Below are 19,805 nucleotides of genomic sequence, written 5' to 3' on the forward strand. Positions count from 1 at the left end.
TAAGCTTCTGAGTTCAGACCATGTCCTTAATCTGGATGATTACATGATCCAGATTCTAGGCAAGACAGACCATCCTCACAGCACAGTCCAGCTAAATGCTCCTACAGCAGCATCCACATAGTTTGGAGAGTTATCCTGCAAAGATGAACAGCAGGTATTTCTGCCCAGCTGTCATAAAGTTATATCCCATTAATCAAGGTGCACCAAAACTGTGTGGGAGCTTCCACAAAATAGTATATCGGATGAAGGAATAAAAAAAAAAATTAGCTAAATAAACACATGCTATTTCATTTGCAGGGTTAGTAATTTATGTTTAGATCCAACCAAATTGAGAATGAACTGATTCAAAATCTGTCAAGTTGTTCCATTTTCCAGGAAAAGAAAAGAAAAGCTGCTCCTAATGAAATCCAGCCCCACTGAGCCTTACTCATTCATGTTATACTTAATTCTAAAAGCCATGCTCCAATACCTAGAAAAATAGTTTATAATTCAGAAAAAATATTTAAATGAAGATTTCTTTATATATTTCACACTCAAACATATAATTTCCTGTCCAAAGGTGTAAATATTTTGAGGAAAAAAAAATAGCCATAAAATTCAAATTAGCAAGAACTCAGGACATAGGGGCTATGCTTATGCCAGTAAATTACACAGTGCCAGAGAATGCTTTCCAAATACTAATAACTGGTCATCATGTTAAAATCATATTACATCACTGAAACAGTCTTGGAAACAGTTTGACCCAAGTTAACTAATACTCTACTAAAGAATACCCAGACCCAGGCCAGGAGTTGGAAAAGGCTAGGAGTCAGCTTGGATGTTTTCAGTGGACAATTTGGATATGGCCAGCCTGCTCAGAAAGGTACAACTCTTTAAGGGTAGGAGCACTAAGCACTCTGGTGCCAGCTGGCCTCGGCACAAAGAACAGTCCAAGGCACAGCTTGTGTACTACACAGGCACAGCCAAGGAATATAAACCAGCTAAGCAGGGATGAATGTAGTCTTATCTCACCCATGCTAAGGGGTCAGAGGACTTGAGTAATTTTTCATGTTCAGCACACTACTCCTGGTAGTCTCACAGGATAATTACCAGTGCTTGTAGGAGTACTTTGCAGAAACCAGACAGAAAGTGTATTATGGAATCTTTAATATAACCACAGTGGATTAAACAGGAGAAATTTACTCTACTTTGGCACACAGCATCACACATTTAGTTTTTGTGGGATCCACAATTCAGGTTTATCAAAGAAGCAGAAAGTACAACAAGCACACATGGCTTCTGAAGCAGCCCAGCACGAAGTCCCAGCTCAGCAATCAGCATTGCAGAGCAAAGGGCTTTTCTTTCCTTCTCTTTTTATCTCTTAAGCTCTCGCATTAGGATTCAAAGAAAAAGAAATACACAAGGAAAGGAAGAACAAAACCACAACCCACAGCCAGATAACATAACCCAGCTCTCTGAAGCAGACAAGGAGTGTGGTATCCTTTGGTTTGGGTCCTGTCTCACTGTCCATTAATTAGCAGTCCTGCCTCTACCGCAATGTGGATCTGCACTACGGAGAATGCCTGCAAATTTTAAAGGACCCAGCTGTTTCATAGGGTAAGAGCACAGGCAGGCAAACTCAGAAGGAGCAAAACAAAATCTGCACAGGCGTGCACACTGAGAGAAGAGAAGATTATTACCTAGACAAAGGAATCACAACAAAGGCATGCTGTTCAGTGTTACTGTCAACAACAGCATTCCCATCAGGGCATACCGCTGCTGGTTAGGTCCTGAGGCAGACTTCATCTGTCCCCTACACTGTCTTCATTCTTGCAAAGACCTGACTGTATTAACTACCTTTCCAGATGCTGTGGTGACAAACAAAAATAACAGCAGGCATGCAAATACTATTTTCAGAAACAGCGTATTTTTCAGAAAAATTTCAGCTCAAGATGGGATGAGAAATTAGCTGAGGAAGGAATAAATGACATTTTAAGCTGATGTTAATGAACAATCAATTATTTTTACTTTTCACTCTTTAATTGCTCCTTGTATAAGAGCTATATAAAAGTAAAAATTTGTGTGAAAGATTGCATTTTCAGTTTAGTATGAGATAAAAAAAAATTAAGCTGTGATCTAACTGGGAGTTGAGATAGAACCCTACTTTGAATTCCAACCTTCCAGATAAGAAAAAAAAAAAAGGCAATAAATTATTCTTTATTAGAACAGAGAATAGTTAATAGTAAAAAGCTAGAGGGCTGGATAATTGCACTGCTGTTGCTAGAACATACTCTTTAATGATCTAGAAGATTAATTAGACACAGCAAAACTGGCTATCCAGTTATTAAAGATGGAAACACTCTGATGCATTTCAGCAGAATTTAAATAAACAAAAGCAGGTAAACTCATTGGCAGGTTAGAATTAATACAATTAATAACTTTCACAGTGGTACAAGTCATGATAAACCAAACAGGTTTTGCACAGGTTCTGCGTGGTTCCCTAAAAAAACCCGAGAATTGACTCAGAAAGCACCACGAGAACATCCGCTCAGTGCCTAGCAACAGTCTGGAAAGCTGAGAAAATGTTTAGCCACATTCATACAACAGGATACGGAAGGAGGACACAGAATTTAAAATTTGCCTTTCCAGTAAAACGCTGAATTTGGTTAACTTCCTTAAGAGAAACCTTTCAGAGAAAAAACAATAATGCTAAAAACATACAAGCAGCATATGAAAGACTGGAATTTTCTGATGATTCTCTCATGCAGGACCCTTTCCCCCTTATCAATGCAGTAAGTCTTCCAAGAACAATGTTCTCCTTTCCTGGGACCCTGCCTCTCCAGAGCCGTGTGAGCACAAATCTTTGTATCCAGTAAGTATGATAAAAGGATTCAGTTTTCTCTATGAAAGAACTAGATTTTTTTTCTCTTGTGAGTATGTACAAGAAAAAAAAAAAAAATTCCCTGGAGGCATACAGCTCTTTGAGTTTTCTCGGGCGGAGACTGTGGGGTCTTCCAAAACCCTTTCACTGCGATCAACAGGGGAAGAAAGTGTGGACACAAAAGCTTAACATCACCCAACCAGCTACAAAGAACAGGTCTGATACTCAACATCACGGCCCATGTGGAGACTGCAAACCAAACAATACAGGATAAACTCCATGACAGGACAGGATTCCCACTGTCAAGCTCTCTCCTTATCCTATCTTTTATGACTGCAAGCACCACTTGCAGACTTCAAGCTGATAGATTACATCCTAAATGGGGTCAAAAGAAGCACAGAACAATTAGTGGTATTAGTGTGGCACTGCCCTCTGAGCCATTAATCTTGGAGCAGGGGCAACACTCAACAATATTGAAAACAACACACATTTCAAATCCCTCCTGTATATAATCAAATTCTGAATCCACTAATATGAGATATTAGTAAACTAAACAGTTATGTAAAATTATAAAGAAGACTTGATATTTACATCAATTGAAATAGCATTCATAGTTGTATTTGCCTGATTAGAGTCACGAGGACACTAATTCTCATCCTGAAAAACAGAAGCTGATTGCCAGCTGGGATTATGAAAGAATTTCATCTCTTTCCTTTGCCTCACAGGCTACCAGAGTAGCCTGTGTACATCTGCTGGGCACTGATTATCTTCCCAGAAAACACTATAAGAAAGAATCATTTAATTTATTATCATTGAAGAAGTCAAATTGGTTGAGCCAAGGATCTTGCATTGTGGTATGATGACCCTGCTGGATAATCCAATACTGCAAGCAATGGATAAAGTAATTGTAGATGCTTACGTTTGTTCTTCTTTCACCTCCTCTCAGCCTCACCTAGAACAGTTCAAAAGGTAAAAGCCATGTCTTCATTTTCACAAATTCTTTACTGTGTCAGCTACAGACAGTCTGGGTACATTTTTTCTGGTGGAAAAATTGCAAAAATCTATTCTAGGTCAACGACTTCCACTGTCAGTATCATTCAAAGTGTTCAGAAGGCTCAAAGAGGAAAAATAAATCACTAAGTATTGGTATTATGCAAGCTCTCTGAAGAGGCATTGACTGCATTTATTGTGAAGAATTAAGAAAGTGGCTTTAATGTCACTCTATTCATGAGTGTCCTTTCTTTACAACTGATCTCACATAATAAACCCTGCTATAAAAACCAGCATGCACTTTGACTAGATTAAGCACAAAACGACTTCAGATATGTAAAGCTGTGGGATATAAACGTGAAGTAATGCCAGGGAAAGGCACACAGATCGCTGTGTGTACAGGACACCAGGCAGAAGAAAGACCCAGATTTTGTATGCTATGATAACAAAGAGAACTATGCTTATTAAAGCAGTTCTATAAACCCCATCAAGCTGACACTATTGAACAGCAGATACACGAGTAAGTGTGAACACGATTCCTCCTGTGAAGGAAGCATTGTGAAGCTGCCTTGCCTTGGATCAGGTGAGGTGTGCTTGTACACTGCCTGCACACTGGAGGCTCAGCTGGGACTTCCTCCATAGGAAAGGCAACAGGGGTTTATAAAGCAGTAATCTCTTCCCCTGCCCCTGCCTCCTGCCGTGACACGGATCATTCATGGCAGCTGACACGGGAATGGTGCACTCAAAGGGCAGGAGCACTGCTCCCTGCACTGCCAACAGGCAGGAGCTGACACTGGGGGCAAGAAAGGCATTTTGCTCCAGCAGACCCTCCCATGTTGTCCCTAATGTTCTGGAGCAGTTCAAGTGCAGAGGCTGTCACTGTCTGCCAAAGAGGGTGGAGATGAGGGATTCTCCATCCTAGCCCTAACACAGCAGGAAAGAGGATCTGTCAGAAACTAATGGTTCTCTCCACAAAACAAGCAGCAGGCAGGGCTCTTTTGTCACATATCAAAAGAAAAACAGTCACAAAGTTAAGAATACCTTATTTCCTTTCATATCTAAATTCATCAGTATTAGCTCACACTTCTTTACAAGCAAATGTTCAAGCGTGTATTGAAGCCAAAATGCCAAGCATCCTGAAGTATCTGTCTCCAAAAAACAGCTTTCTGGAAACATTTTTCATTTTGTGCAACTAAAACCAATGTAAAGCATCAGGCAACAAAACCGTCGAGGACTGGACCAGAAGCTAAGCAGGAGCCTGTGCCACACAAGGCCTGGCTACCTTGACAAGTCTCACTCCCAGCCTACCACAAAACAGGGTTTGTGGTTTCTCAGCTGGCTTGCATGTAACAGAAAGCAGTTTTCTGAGCATTTTTTTCATGAAGTTTAAAATGAAAAAAAAATTAAGGAAGTTGCACCAAATTCTGCCCATTTTTTTCCTCTAATTAGAAATACACATTAGTAAGATACTGCCCAACCACATGGTATGATCTTTATGTATACATTCTTAATATTTTAGCATTATTTTACATTGTAACTCATTAAATATTTAAAATTTATTATTAACTGAATATTATTTTATGCTTTTTTTGGTCTAGTTTTGACACTAACACACTGGGTTCATTTTTTTTCATGAAAACTCAGTATCTTAATCCTAAAAGGAAAAATGTAGAAACTCAAATATCTCTCTTTGATAGATGAGACCTGTCAGAAGCCAGTGATCCCAGTGCACAGGAGACACAGTACATTTGACAATGTGAGCTCAACAACAGTGAAGAAATTCTTTTTCAGCTCCCTATTTTGTGACAAGGGTCTAGATTGCAACCAATCTCACTGTAATTTATTTCCTGAGAGAAGACTGTGGGAGCTCTGTGTGAAAATCTTTTTATGTTTTTTCCTTCCTCCATTATTTTCCCATGGAAGTAAGTATTCCATTCTATAACTTATGCAGTAATAATTATACAAACTAAGCTGATTCTAAATGTATACAGTACATATGTTTTATGTGAGCCCTTTCTTTTTTTCCTTTTTCCTTTTGAACTGGCACATCAAACACAGAATACATATAACATTTGCTCAGTGTACCAAAACACAGGAACACATTATTCTCTGCTGTAAGTATTTTATGTTTGAAGATCCCAGCTGTAGAAAATCTAATAAAGTATGTACTCATTTTCATAGTTTAGTCAGTAGGAACACTCACAGCATGTGTGAGTCTTTGCAGGAATAGTAATGGTGTAACTTGAAATGTAAATGTTACACAAAAATATACTCACCTATAATTACACTACAATTTCTATTTTTTTTTCCTAAATAACTATTCTCAACTAAAGACTGTTCAACCAGCCCCAGCATTACTCCTCAATGTCATGCAGGATCAGCTATGGAATTACAGTGGAAATGTTGCACGCCAACATATAGCACCACCATCTGAGGGGGTCTGCATACATTACCACCCATAGTTTAGTCATGGTTCAAAAGAAGTCAGCTCTGAACTCAATAATTAAAGAATTCAGTTGTACTCCCTAAAGAAGATTTTGAAAGAGAACCAAAAGGTGAATACAGAATGGTGGCTGCTTTTACAATTTGCCAAAGATATTTTTGGATTTATTTTGTGGAGTTGAATCTTTACTGAAATTAACAAGCTATTGAAAACCTATGTGACTGCACAGGGTTTTAAATGGCAAAACAGTTCATTTCTAGGGAAACAATGTTCTTATTAATGACATTTTATAGCTTAGCACTCACATTTACACAAGTTCAGAAGTGTACTTGCAGTGTATATTATATTTTCTAGACTGTTCATTATTTTATGGGTTTTTACAGGGACACCTTTCGATGAGTCACAGTATAGGTGCAGAGAGAAACCCACAGATGGTACTGGGAGCTAAGTTAATTAATACTGGTTACTTTCCTCAATTTGGTAGCTGTTATCACGACTGCATCCAATACTCTCCTCTCCTCTGTGCTGAGGTGGCATCTGAGGGACCGGAGTGCTCATCTCCTCCTGCTCCAACCTCGGAGCATGAACATGGTCAGTGTCCCCATGGGTGGAGCAAGGAAGTGATCACTGGCAGCAGCTTCCATCTGACCAACACTCATGACCTTCATTATTCCAACTAATAAAAACAGCTTGAAGCCCATGAACATCTAGACTAATGATCAAGAGCACAGTCATCATCTGTCTGCAATTTCAGCTTGTCTTGGTGGTAATATTTTAAAAATCTAAGCCATAACAAAACTGTAATACTGCATTTGATCCCACTCTTGGGATCAAAGGAGAGAAGACACAGAGGCCAACATCCACTGATTCTACCTCGGCAAACTGAAAGGCCTGTGAAGGAAGCCAAGTAGTCTTAAGTATTAAATTAAAATTTCTTTTTTCCTTCTAAAATACTCACCTGACTTTCTCTTTGGTGTTTCTAAGAACAGTTGCAGCAAAATTTTGTGTAACACCAACCAGACTGATGCCATCAACTTCCACAATTTGGTCATTCACTTGGATCCTTTCAGGGGAAAAACAGAAATGCATAAATAACTGTATGAATTCAAGCAAATTTTCAGCAACACTTGGCATAGAAAGATCTTTCTAGTTTGACCTTAAACAAAAGCTCAGTCATAAAATGACTGAGGTAAATATGAAAAATGCATCATTCCTCACACACAGACATCCCATAAATTCAACTTCAAAGTTACCATTACAGTTAGTATCAATTAATTTTCCAGTCTCTTTCCTTGTATAGAAATACAGCAACACAAACTCTTGAATTTGTCATATGAATTAAATTAAATGAGATACTTGAACAGCACTTATATCATTCTTTCCTAAGCCAATCTTTAAAAACAGCGTAAGACATAACCCTGGCATTTCATGCTAATGGAAAAAAAAGATAGTATTTAACTAAAACAACCTGCTCATCTGTGGAGAAAAGAACTTATGTATCAGATCCAATTGTGACGTACTCTCTTAAGATATTTCATCTAACTTCATCAAAAGAGATGAAATCCCAGTGTGTAATCCTGCTGCACACAATCATAAAACATTGGACTGTTTTAATGAGGACTCTCTTTTTGAAACCGACCGAACACTTATTTACAGCTGATACACTGTTAAATGCAGAAAAAGTTAAGACAGAATGAAAGCCATGCTGCTATTATCTAAAGCAAGCACTGCTACAAACTCTCTAGAGCAGGCAAGGCACTGGACTCATCTGGACTACAAATCCTTGGAAGACGTCTGCTAAACTATTCTTTAGAAATGCACAATTTCTGATAGTTTCAAAATAAAAACCAAACACACACATCCAAAACTGGTCAAAGGGAGCAATTTTCAAGTACTTACATGGATTCTATTGATACAAATGACACAGTTTACAAAGCAACCGAGAAACAGCTATGAAAAAATCCAATTTACTTTATATGAAAATACCTAATTACCATATTTAACATCACAGGATATATTAGTGATAAGACTTCTTTTCAAAGAACATCAGAGGCTTGAACAGAATGCTGCAGCATTCTGACTTGGAGCACTAATTTCTCTGTCAAGTCTGAGGAAATGCTTTGCAGTTTTACGTATGTTCAAGCAGTATCTTCCGTTCTTTGGATTCCAGTGGTGAGTAAGAAATACAGTATTTACTTTTTGGCAGCCACACACCACAGAAAGTCACTGTGTTCTGGGCGGGATCTCCCTTGAGAAAGGCATATAAACTCCTATACTGAAAATCATATTACACATTTTAATCTCAGAATTTTATTTCAATTTTCACTGAAACATTTGAGAAATACAGCTATCACATTAATATTTTTTAAATTTTAAATTATTTTTTTTTTCCTAACTTCAGCAAACACACGGTGCAGTCAGAAGGCCACAGGAGTTCCTGGAAAAGAACTTTTAAGAAGTTGATGCCTAGTGAATGGGAAACTGTCACCCGCTTGGCTGAAAATGGGAGAATAACAGATTTCTTTCAGGTGATAGCAACAGCACTGTACATCATCACACAGTGGACTTGCAGTGTTCATACAGATAAATAGGTACAGTATTTCAGGTCATGAAACACTATGTTAAAGAACTGTTTTCTGCAACTTCATAAGGGGCTTCATCTTGATTCACTCTAATTCTATTTGTCCTTTAGGCATATTTTGTATCATCTTCTTTTTTATTTGCATAGCTCCTAAATTAACTTCCAACTCTTATTTTTATGGCCACTATTCTCCAAAACTCCATTCTCTCTATATACACATGTATTTTAATTATATATGAACATACAAACATATCAACATACAAAGGGCAGCCTTCCCGTTAGAGCCCACTCCAACTGGAGCTCCAGGCCTCCTCTATCTCCCAAATCTAATTTCAAACACGAATGAAAAACTAGGCTCAGGTTGCCAAAGCCTCAATTATAGACATTTTATTGCTTTTATCATTAGTAAAATTGGTACTTCTTCTGGCAATTATTTTCTAATGTTCATGACTAAACTCTGCCCACAGATTACAATGAAGTAGCAACTACAGAACTGAACCAACTAAAGTTGAACAAATTATTTGCGCAATTGTTCTGTATGATAAACTGAAAAATTTAATTTCTGCAGAGACAACTTCTAGAGTTCAACTTAAGAACTATGTAATGTTTCAAAACTGTTGCTCCCAATGCTATCAAAATACTTCAAAAAGTGAATGACTCATCACCACAATAATTTGAAAGAAGCAGCTATGGATTGATTGATCCAGGAAAAGATTTTATTATTCATATTCAGTCTAATGACTGATTTAATATTTTTCACACTATTAATAACTTCTCCTAAAACTTATCAACATGCTTGCTTTTGGATTCATCTTGAAACACCTCCTTGGTTAAATATTGGTACACAAAACCTTTAAATATGACAACTAAATGCTACCTGTTTGTCTACAGCAACATGAATCAAACCAGTGGTGTTAAATCACTGAGAAACCCCTTTGCACAGATTTTGTATTTCCATGGGAAACAAGTACTGTATATCATAATTTGATAGGCCTTTCAATAAAAAATAGAACAACTATCCTACGGATACTGTAACATTTTAAATTGTAGCTTTAGAAGAACCCGGTTGAATATTGCTATGTCATTACTCAGAGTATCTGATGCAACTGTTGAAATAGTTTTATTTTCTGGTAGGAGACTTTATTTTGCTATCAGTGTTAATGATTAAGTAGGCTTTTCATAAAGATGAAGTTAACAGGATCTTTTACAGTTGATGCACTTTATTATGCAGAACTGTCTGGTCCTGACTGAGAGGATTATAAATCCCTTTCCCAAGTGAATGATCAGTCAGGCTCTCAAAGAGAAAATCAGAGTCCTATTTCTCAGCTGACTGAACATTCTGCCAGTTGAAAACCAACACAAATATTAGGATGGTCAAAGAAAGACATTATTTTTTCTCAGCTGACAAGTTCCTTTCAGATGCCATCTAGGGAAATGAAAGAAGAGAATTGTGATGGAACATTAACTTCTGTAGCCCACTCAAACATGTGAATAATGAGATGAAAAGAAATTACAGATCATGACAGAGCAGCAGTGAGTGACTGATTTTCAATCAGAGAATTTTACAAAGTATACCAGTCGTGAGCTTAATGCCTTCTAGCTGAGGTCAAGCATAACCTTCAGAAAAACATTCACTTGAATTTGAAGTAATGGATACAGTCATGACATCTTGAGGTGTCTTCATTTCCCTTCATAGTTTTTAAGCCCATGATAAATCAGTAGTTGGCCTTCAACTTGGTATCTTATTGCCAAGATCTGTAGAGACACCTCCAAGCCCAATCTAGAAGACTATGTACTTCAGTGGTTCAGACCAAGGTTTACTAAACTTTGCAACCCGCTGCATTCCAGAGTCTTTTGTTTAAATTTTTGTGGTATTTCCACAGAAGAACAACTTTTTGCCTGGCTGAAAAGTTAGAAGTGTTCAAGAAGGAACATGTTACTGCAATGTGTTTCTTAGAAGACAGCATCAAAGTCTTAAAAGTTTATTCCTACTCTTATTTATAAACAAAATTTTCATATTGTTTAGAACTAATATAGCAACACAATAATGGTTAAAATCAGAAAAGGAGAATGCAGATAAGTTGATTTAATTGCTTACATATCAGAGAAGTAGTATTTTATTGGAATGGAAATTTACAAAGTTAGGCACTGGGACAAAATGAAAAATTGTACAGGTTGGAAGATACTTAAGAATCCTTTTTATTATTGAATGATTACATAGCAAAGTTTTCTTCTTTCTCCTAATGAGAAGAGATTGACTTGGTTTTGGCAGGTATTGTATAATACACAGATTGGCAGGTGGTGTAAAATACAAAGATAACTGTGCCCCATATGATAGGAAATATTTTATGTGGAAAAGGAATTCTTTAGCCTGGGTATACCAAATAAGCAATTCTAGAAGCAAGCAGGTTTTATATGAGCATTGCATAAGACTACATACACCAAATCACTTCTTTAGTGGGTAAAATTTATGGTACAGCTTCCTATTCCATTTAATTAATGTACTTTCAGTGTTGTAGGTTTGAAAACTGAACTCCAGAACAGAAGACTATCCCAAAATAAGAAATATAAAGTCTGTTTTAGTAAAGTTGAAAGGAGTGTATTTAGTAAAAGTTTAAACATTCAGATACACTAATTCTTTCCTGAATCAGAGAATAATCAAGGTTGGAAAAGATCTTCCAAGACCATCCAGCCATCAACTAAGCAGTTCAATCACTCCTAAACCACATCCCAAGTGCCACATTCAGATGCCTCTTCAACACTTCCAGAGAGAGTGACTCCACCACCTTTCTGGGCAACTTATTCCAATGCCTTTTTCAATGAAAAACTCTAATGTTTGATCTGAACCTTCACCTGCCAGAACTTAAGGCCATTTCCTCTCGTCCTTTCACTTGAGACATGCCAGAAGGGACCAACCCCCACCTTGTTACAACCTCCTTTCAGGTGGCTGTAGAGAGTGGTAAGGTCTCCCCAGCCTCCTTTTCTCCAGGTTGAACAGCCCCACCTCCCTCAATTGTTGCCTGTAGGAGTTGTGCTCCAGACCCTTGCCCAGCTCTGTTCCCCTTCTCTGGTCACACTCCAGCATCTCAGTGTCTCCCTTGTAGTGAAAGGCCCAGAGCTGGACACAGCACTCGAGGTGTGGCCTCACCAGTGCCAAGTACAGGGGGACAGTCACTGCCCTGCTCCTGCTGGCCACACTATTGCTGGTACAGGCCAGGATGCCATTGGCCTTCTTGGCCACCTGGGCACATGCTGGCTGATATCCAGCTGCCTGTCAACCAGCACCCCAAGTCCTTTTCTGCTGAGCAGCTCTCAAGCTGCTCCTCCCCCAGCCTGTGGCACAGCCTGGAGCTGCTGTGACCCAGGGGCAGGACCTGGCACTTTGCCTTACTGAACCTCATGCAGTTGTCCTCAGCCCATTGATCCGGCCCATCAAGATCTCTCTTAAGAACATCAAATGTTGAGCGACCAAATAATCAAATGCTGAACAGAATTCTTTTTGTTTTAAGTATTGCCTACCTAAAGCTGACTTGAAGCCAACAGAACAGGTGGGAGCCCAACACCTTTAGAATCTAAACCACCTTCAAAAGTGACACAGTTTGGAATCAGCAGCCTTATTTATGCTAAAGCATCTGGGTTCTCAGTAGTCACAAACACATGTATTTGGCAAATTTGTTCTTCTTTAGAAGTTTAAATTCATGGTACCAATTTAGTGTCGTCTCTTAACCACATTGGCAAGGTATCTTCTGGACCTTACCAATGAAGTTTAGAAACTTTACAGCTTGGATTACCATGACATACAAATAAGCAAACAACTATTCCCTAGGAAAACTATAATTTATAGTAACTACTGCTGATAAAATTTCCAAATACAAAGTCTAGTTTACCTGCCATCTCTTTCTGCTGTTCCACCCTCTGTTACTGTTTTGACAAATATTCCCAGTTTTTCAAGGCCTGCATCAGCTCCAACTCCCATTCCAATAATGCTTATGCCAAGTCCATCTTCATCTGTGAAAAAGGCAAGAGAAAGCAGAAACTTCTTACATTTATCTCTACAGTTATTTGGTAGGTAAACATTCATGCTTTGGCTCCTCTTGGCTTTCTGTGTCAATTACACTAATATTATTTTGCTTCCTTTTAAAAACTGATTTGACTACCATTTTTATTACACACAAAAAGTATCATCTACAGTCTTGTGAGGAGCTTAGAGCAACAGACAAGATTTTTACTCCTCCAGTGAAGAATGAACATACCACATCAAACACTGTGTAAAATCATGATGGAGTGTCAAAAAACAATTCTCTTAAGAAAGTAAAAACCACCTGTCTCTGAGCTGCTGCTTTACTTCCTCACTGAACAATTTCTGAAATCCAAAAAGCCAAGGTGACTACAACAAATTCATGGAAATTCAAGATAGGCTCTGTAGGCATATGTAGACTTCCTCAAACTTGTAGATTAGTGTCACAGGAAGTGGAAATGGCACACAGACATGATACCTTTTTCTAGTTCTACTGGGAAGAGCTCCAGCTTTTCCACACGCTTCTCAAGTTCATATTCAGCTGATGCAGCCACTGGGTCAACTTCATCATTTCTCCTGTCATAGTCTTCATTAGAGTATGTATTGAAAACCTGTGGAAACAGATCAAAAATCATTCAGCTACCCATTCCAAAAAGACTTCCAAATTACTAAATCAGCTACTACTTTTGTCCTGTGATATTGCAAATCTTGAAAAGGCTTTTAAAAGACAAATTTCTCCTGTTCATTCAAACTTCAGGTTTTTAAATTTGTGCTTTTTTATTAAAGGAAGCACAAGTACAGTTGCAAAAGTCAACTGAGTATAAGTTTCTATTGTTTTGGATTATAAATTCAAAAGGTGATCTTTAATGTCTACATTGGTCCATGCATATAAATGATTAAATACTTAATTTAACTCATTAACAATACACTATTAATAAACATTAACAGAGTCAAATACATTGAAATTATAATCTGTATAGCATTTCTGTATTAGTCTTTAGGACTTATGAAGGTCCAGTTCACATTCATCCAAACAAAGCTCAACCTTATGTACTGACCTACATTTACATCACTTATGGATATCATAGAGATTATGTTCCATATTATGTGTTAACTTTTTTAGAACATCAAAATACACAGCCATGGGTATTTTTTTAAACTAACCAGGTTTACAGGTATATTTCATCTCTAAAGCAGTAATTTAACAGTGATTGCATTAACCTGATTATATAATTTATGCTATTTACTATCATACTTTCAACATGGCCTTTAAACAGTGATTATTCAGACCTTCAGAAACATTAGACAGGAAAAGCATATTTTCATAGAAATCACAGAGTTTACCAGAGATCATACAGAGATCAGTTTGCCAGCCTAATTCATTTAACTGCCTCCACTTGGCAGTAAGGAAAGAATATGTATTACTAGTGGTAATAATTTTACTGAGCTTCAGTCCCATGGATGTATCATACGCATCACTTCAAATAAAAGAAAACAACTTTCCATGTTTCCTCTTCCTCTTTTACAGACAACCTACAGAAGACATCCTTGCATAGCCATGTTTTCCTTTATCACTGTTCCTCTTACAATATAAAACACGGCACCCTGCTACATAGCTACACAAATATTCCAAAGTTCTCCAGAAGCCTGCTCTTTTACAGCCCTGCTTGGAGGCTCTGTCTTGATGTCCCTGGATGGAGCACACATGCCAGCTGGCTGCCCAGCACAGTGACAGGAGCTGGGTCACTGCCACCTGAGGTTTCACCTTCCTGAAAAGCCGTTTGTACACATTTGTTTATTTTAAATAGTAAATATATTGAAGGTGAAATACAAAAACACTTTTAAATATTATAGTAAGTCTATTAACTATGTTATGGCTGCCACAAAGCTACCAAAAAGCCCTCTCAGGTAACATAAAGTAGTGGTTGAAATAGAAAAGACAGTAGCCACTCAATGGGAATTTTAAGTCTTGTATTTCACATCTATGTGAAACAATTAATTTCCTCTTCCAAGAAGACTGAGATGATAAATGTTTTACAAGAATTCACAAACCTATCTCACATTGATTTTTAGTCATTATGATGCAAGAAAAAGGCTGCTTTAACTAAAATATGCTCCTAGAAAGCCTCCATAAATACATGCAAAGCCTAAGTAAAATAAGACACATATAAAATGCTGTCCAGTGCTGCTGAACTTTTTATGCTGCTTTAGTATCTGTAAGATTGGAGAAAAGACACCGATGCAGAAACAAGTAATGAGGAGAGATACAATTCAAGGCCACCATTTCTAGCCTGACTAAAGAATAGACAAAACCGGCTGGAAGAGTTCACTCAACACCAATGAAAAAGTGGTACAACCTTCCTGGCAGCTTCCCTTCTCTGCGATTTTGTGTCAAAGGCAGCAGTTTTTACCCACTAAGGGTTCCATGTTCAAGCCCAACCTCATTCATGCTGACATCAACCAAAATAAGGATCAATCAACAGAGTGAGACACAACTAAAACATTACTGAGCTAAGGTTTCACCATAAACCTTTAGGTTCCAAATAATCGAGTACAGGTTAAAAACAACAGCTGTGAATTTAACTTGAAACATCTCATTTATTAGCATGATGAGAAAGATTCATACCTCAAATGTGAACAGAGATGAATTGCGTCAAGGTAAAAGGAGATACTGCTTGCTGGAGATAAAGAACAGCTGAGAGAGAGGTATAGGGGAAAATTGCCACAAAATGAGTATATTTATTTCTGGATTTCTTTTCATCATGTTAATTGTCACCATTATTTTCCTTTTGTTCAATGACTGGCATGAGGATGTTGTGAAAGAAGTTTTAGATATGTTGCAAAATGGCTGGATATGTTTCAGGATAATTTTCCTTGAAAGCATCAAATCATATACTGAATTTGGGTTTGGGATGATCTTTCTTGAATCAGATTAGACAGAAGAGACAGCTTCTTGGATTGTGCTCAGTGTTTTGGAGTATTTTGATAATTCCACTATAAGGAAACTAAATATACTGCTGGTGATGACAAGTTATCATTATGTCTCCAAATACATCACACCACTCTAATCTAGCACCTCACCTAAGCATTCACTCTGAGATTGTAGATCACTGATTTCACAAAGCTCTGTGTTTCCTACCTGGCGTTAACTCACTGACTTTTGTACACTGGTCATATAATTTTGCCCACTGCCTTCAACAAAGCAGTTGTCTCTCCCTGACTAGGGGAAGAAGAAGAAGAAGGATATTCTTGTATATCATTTATTTCATTTTGTGCCATCACATTTCATGGTTGACTGATTCTATTAAATGAATCTCTGGGTGTTTAAGTGAAGAAAAGAAAATTTGTGCTTGGAAATATTCTTTCTTTGTGAAACAGTCTATCCAACAGAGTAATGAACTGCTTGCTCAGTAGTCATGAGAACTGTCACTCAAGATTTTCCTGCACTGAAAATAAGATAAACATTTATAACTTCTTCCTCAAAGTAGGGTTAACTTGATTTAAGTAGAACCATTTCACCATGTCTGTTGCCGTTGTGTTTCCCAGAATGTATGCGGGATTTCAGACTCATGGGAATTCTCCCATTCCCTGCCATTTGACAGACTTGGGTTTACTGCCATTCTGGCCAAATACCCAATACAGTAAAGTCACAGTCACAGAATATGCTGAGTTGGAAGGGAACCACAAGGATCATAGAGTCCAACTCTGGGCCCTGTACAGGACCATCCCCAAGAGTCACGTCATAAGCCATTACTTATAAAGCAAGCTCTTTTTAATGAAAATCTAACACAGTGTCTTTATCTCTGATTTTACCACTACAAGTATTTAGGGGAAAAAAAAAGTTTTCATAGAATTCACTTGTAACATTTTCTAGGATTTACCACAGCACTCACGGAAAGCAAAAAGCCAACAGTGGTGACACGTTGAAACAAACCCTGAAGAATTGCTGTTAACAGAACATGCTTCTATGTTCTCTAAAGTGACAGAAACAGGGGTCATCAGTGATTCATCCAGCCCCAATATAGTAACAAACTGTAATATCAAAGAAGCAGATATAATTGTTAGGCACCCTGGGTGGCACACCCAGGGAAATCATGCATACAGATGATTTGCTTCTCTTTGGTAGAGCACAAGCTAGAGAAGACATGTCACTAACCATAAAAATAAGTTGCTGACTAATTCAGAAAAAAACCCCTACATTTTTGTTTTAGTACTTCATCTTTAGGAGTAAGATCAGAAGGATGAAAACTGAAAATGGCAAAGTTGACTAAGTTTGGAGTGTTTTCCCATAGCTCTTAACTCCCAATAATTTACAGAATTCAGCCAACAGTGACCAGTAGGAAGTGACAAGGATTTTAAAATTTTTTTAAACAAGTCAGAATGGACATAACTCTAAAGAATCACATGGGTTATCCTCCCCATGGGCTAACCAGCTTGGTGCTACATAAACCACAATATTAGTGTTGCATACTAGAAACTTTGAAACAAAAATTGTTGCATCTGATGTAAGGCTGAGAGAATCGGGGTTGTTCAGTCTGGAAAAGAGAAGGCTTAGGGGTGACGTAACTGTGGCCTCAACACCTGAAGGGAGCCTACAAAAAAAATGGAGAGAGACTATTTACAAGAGCATGTAATGACAGGACAAGAGGGAACAGATTCAAACTGCAAGGGAGCAGATTTAGACTATCTATAATGAAGCACTGAGGATAACCTCTCTGGCTGTGCTGAAGAAGCTAAATTTGACCATTACCTTCTGCTCTAAAATCTTTCTACAGCATAGCTTCAGGGAGGAGAGGAGGCTCTGGCAATGTCTGACTTTGGTGACTATTTTTTTAAAAAGTTTTGTCTCTGCAAAGTGGTTTCTTTGCCACCGTCAAAGGCAGTGAGTCAGTGAAGAGGCTTCCTCCAGCTTTCCTGGCTTCATGCTCCCCTAAAGCCTGTGTGGGCATCTGCCGTCACTAACGCTTCAGCAAGGAAGCATCCAGGAGACAAATCTTCCCAAGAAGCAGGAACGGGACACAGATGGGAATTAGACATCAGCAATATTGAAAGAAACTGCATGTCTAACATCAAATCCGTGCCTGGGGTTTCCCTCAGAAAGCTCTGTAGGAGAAAGATCTGTTTTCAGTGCCCCGAAACTCTGGCACAGACACCTGCACAGCAGATTTATGTTTCCAAAATCCTTAAAGTATCTGGGCCCTAAACTTCTCCATTCCAGAGATACCTCTTCAGACATATTAGAAGCCAGGAGCAGTCGCTGTGACACACAGACAAACTGTTCAATTTGTTGAGGCAAACTGGAAAGTATTATCTCTATCTACTCTTGCTTTAGACAACTTGAACAAGTTATCAGATTTTCTACCTGTTGGAACATCATGAAGACCATTTGCAGTAGAAAACCACAGTTATCACTGTCCTGCAGCACTGCCAACACATCTCAGTTTGGATCCATACACCACTGTGCACTGCAGTATATCCTCCTAAATCCAAACAGTGCCACACTGGCATTTCCTGGTGGGACACAAGCACTAAAATGCATGGGCTAACCACACATATTCATTAGTCCTGGGACATGAGGGTGAGTTTGCTTCGTGATATAAGTCGTTAAAGAACCAGCCAGACTCCTCTGTTAGGCTTTTTTCAGTGAAACTAGTATCTTAAATTTATCTTAAAAGTGCCACACTGCAGTTTTGAGCCAAAATACAGAACCAAAATTGCCTAGGTGGTACTGCACATGGATCATCTCCCCTGCTCCTGCTACTGGGCTCACTTTTGGTGCGAATTTTTTAAAGCACTTTCATTTTCATGTTTCCATTAAGTAGTTTCCTAGAATCAGTGAAAATTATTGTTTATATCCACTTATTATTTATCCAGTGTGTACTTATTTTATACTGATGTACTAGTTTTATTACAATTTACATTGCTACTTGCCTACATAGCAGAAAAATACAAAATCACTGTAGCTGTAAATGAGATGCGCATCCCATGTAAAAACTTCACACTGTCACTCTTGGTTAAAACAGGTCAGAGTAATTAGTAAATAAAAGTAAGCCTTGTTTCTGAAGAGTAAAACCTCAGCTCACATGGAACTTGTGCCTCTGTTAGGGCTGCTTGTGTTTGCTTCAGTAAGTGAGTAAAACAGCAAGGTACTAAAACTGAAAACTGGAGTTGTCAAAGATACACAAACAGATTTATCTGAATATTCCTGCCTTTTTTTTTTTCAATTCAGTGATGACGTACAATTCCATGAGGATTTTTCTCACTTTTTTTTTTTTTTGTCCTAACCATTAATACAAATGGGAAATTGCAATACTGTCCTGTTTTATATTAATGGTACAGGCTAAACAATTTTCACTCTATTCTCTTTGATGAGTTTTGCAGGCCTGGGTCTAAATCTTCTCTGATTGTGGGTTGGTTTTTCTAATGCAGCAGCTTGGATGCAGCAGCTTGGATGCAACAGTGTAATGGGAGGCATAAATGACTGGTGAGGTGACTTCTCTGAGTCTTACTGATCATATGAGAATCCCAAGGAAATTTTCTAAGTGTTGCGTACCTCACAGGTACACTTCATATGTAATTCATCCCTTTGCCTGCTCTTGCCTTTTTTTTTTTTTTTTTTAACTCTACTTTGCACTACTGTAACTTAATAACAAAAATGTACTTTGCAACTGCTGCAGTTGGTGAGTTTTTTTGGTCAGTTATCCACTATTTAGATATAGAGAATAAAAATCATGAAGAAAAAAAGCTTTGTTTTTCACTACAGTAGTTTGACAATTGCAGGGAAAAGAGCCCAGAGACAACCCTGCATTCCCCTTAAGCTCAGGGTTCCTCCAAAGGTGCCTCCTGCCAGACTTTCACAATCCTAGAGAGAGATTAGAGATGTGGGTACAGCAATTTAACACCTTAGTATTTA

The 19,805-nt window shown here is 38.1% G+C and overlaps 1 protein-coding gene across 7 annotated transcripts in view; it reads right to left on the reverse strand.

Annotated features, from left to right (window-relative positions):
* The window catches only part of PPP1R9A (protein phosphatase 1 regulatory subunit 9A), a 132,794-nt gene that overhangs the window by 47,219 nt on the left and 65,770 nt on the right, over positions 1–19,805 (reverse strand). For all 7 annotated transcript variants that reach the window (XM_066197236.1, XM_066197268.1, XM_066197261.1 and 4 more), the window contains 3 exons: positions 13,371–13,503; positions 12,762–12,882; positions 7,252–7,356 (listed from right to left, as the gene is read on the reverse strand). In XM_066197236.1, coding sequence (XP_066053333.1) covers positions 7,252–7,356; positions 12,762–12,882; positions 13,371–13,503 — 359 coding nt within the window. The remainder of the gene's footprint in view (positions 1–7,251; positions 7,357–12,761; positions 12,883–13,370; positions 13,504–19,805) is intronic.

The sequence above is a fragment of the Chamaea fasciata genome, unplaced genomic scaffold (genome assembly GCF_029207755.1).
Source record: "Chamaea fasciata isolate MVZ Bird 193981 ecotype frontalis unplaced genomic scaffold, bChaFas1.0.hap1 SCAF_1, whole genome shotgun sequence".
In the NCBI taxonomy this organism is placed as follows: Eukaryota; Metazoa; Chordata; class Aves; order Passeriformes; family Sylviidae; genus Chamaea; species Chamaea fasciata.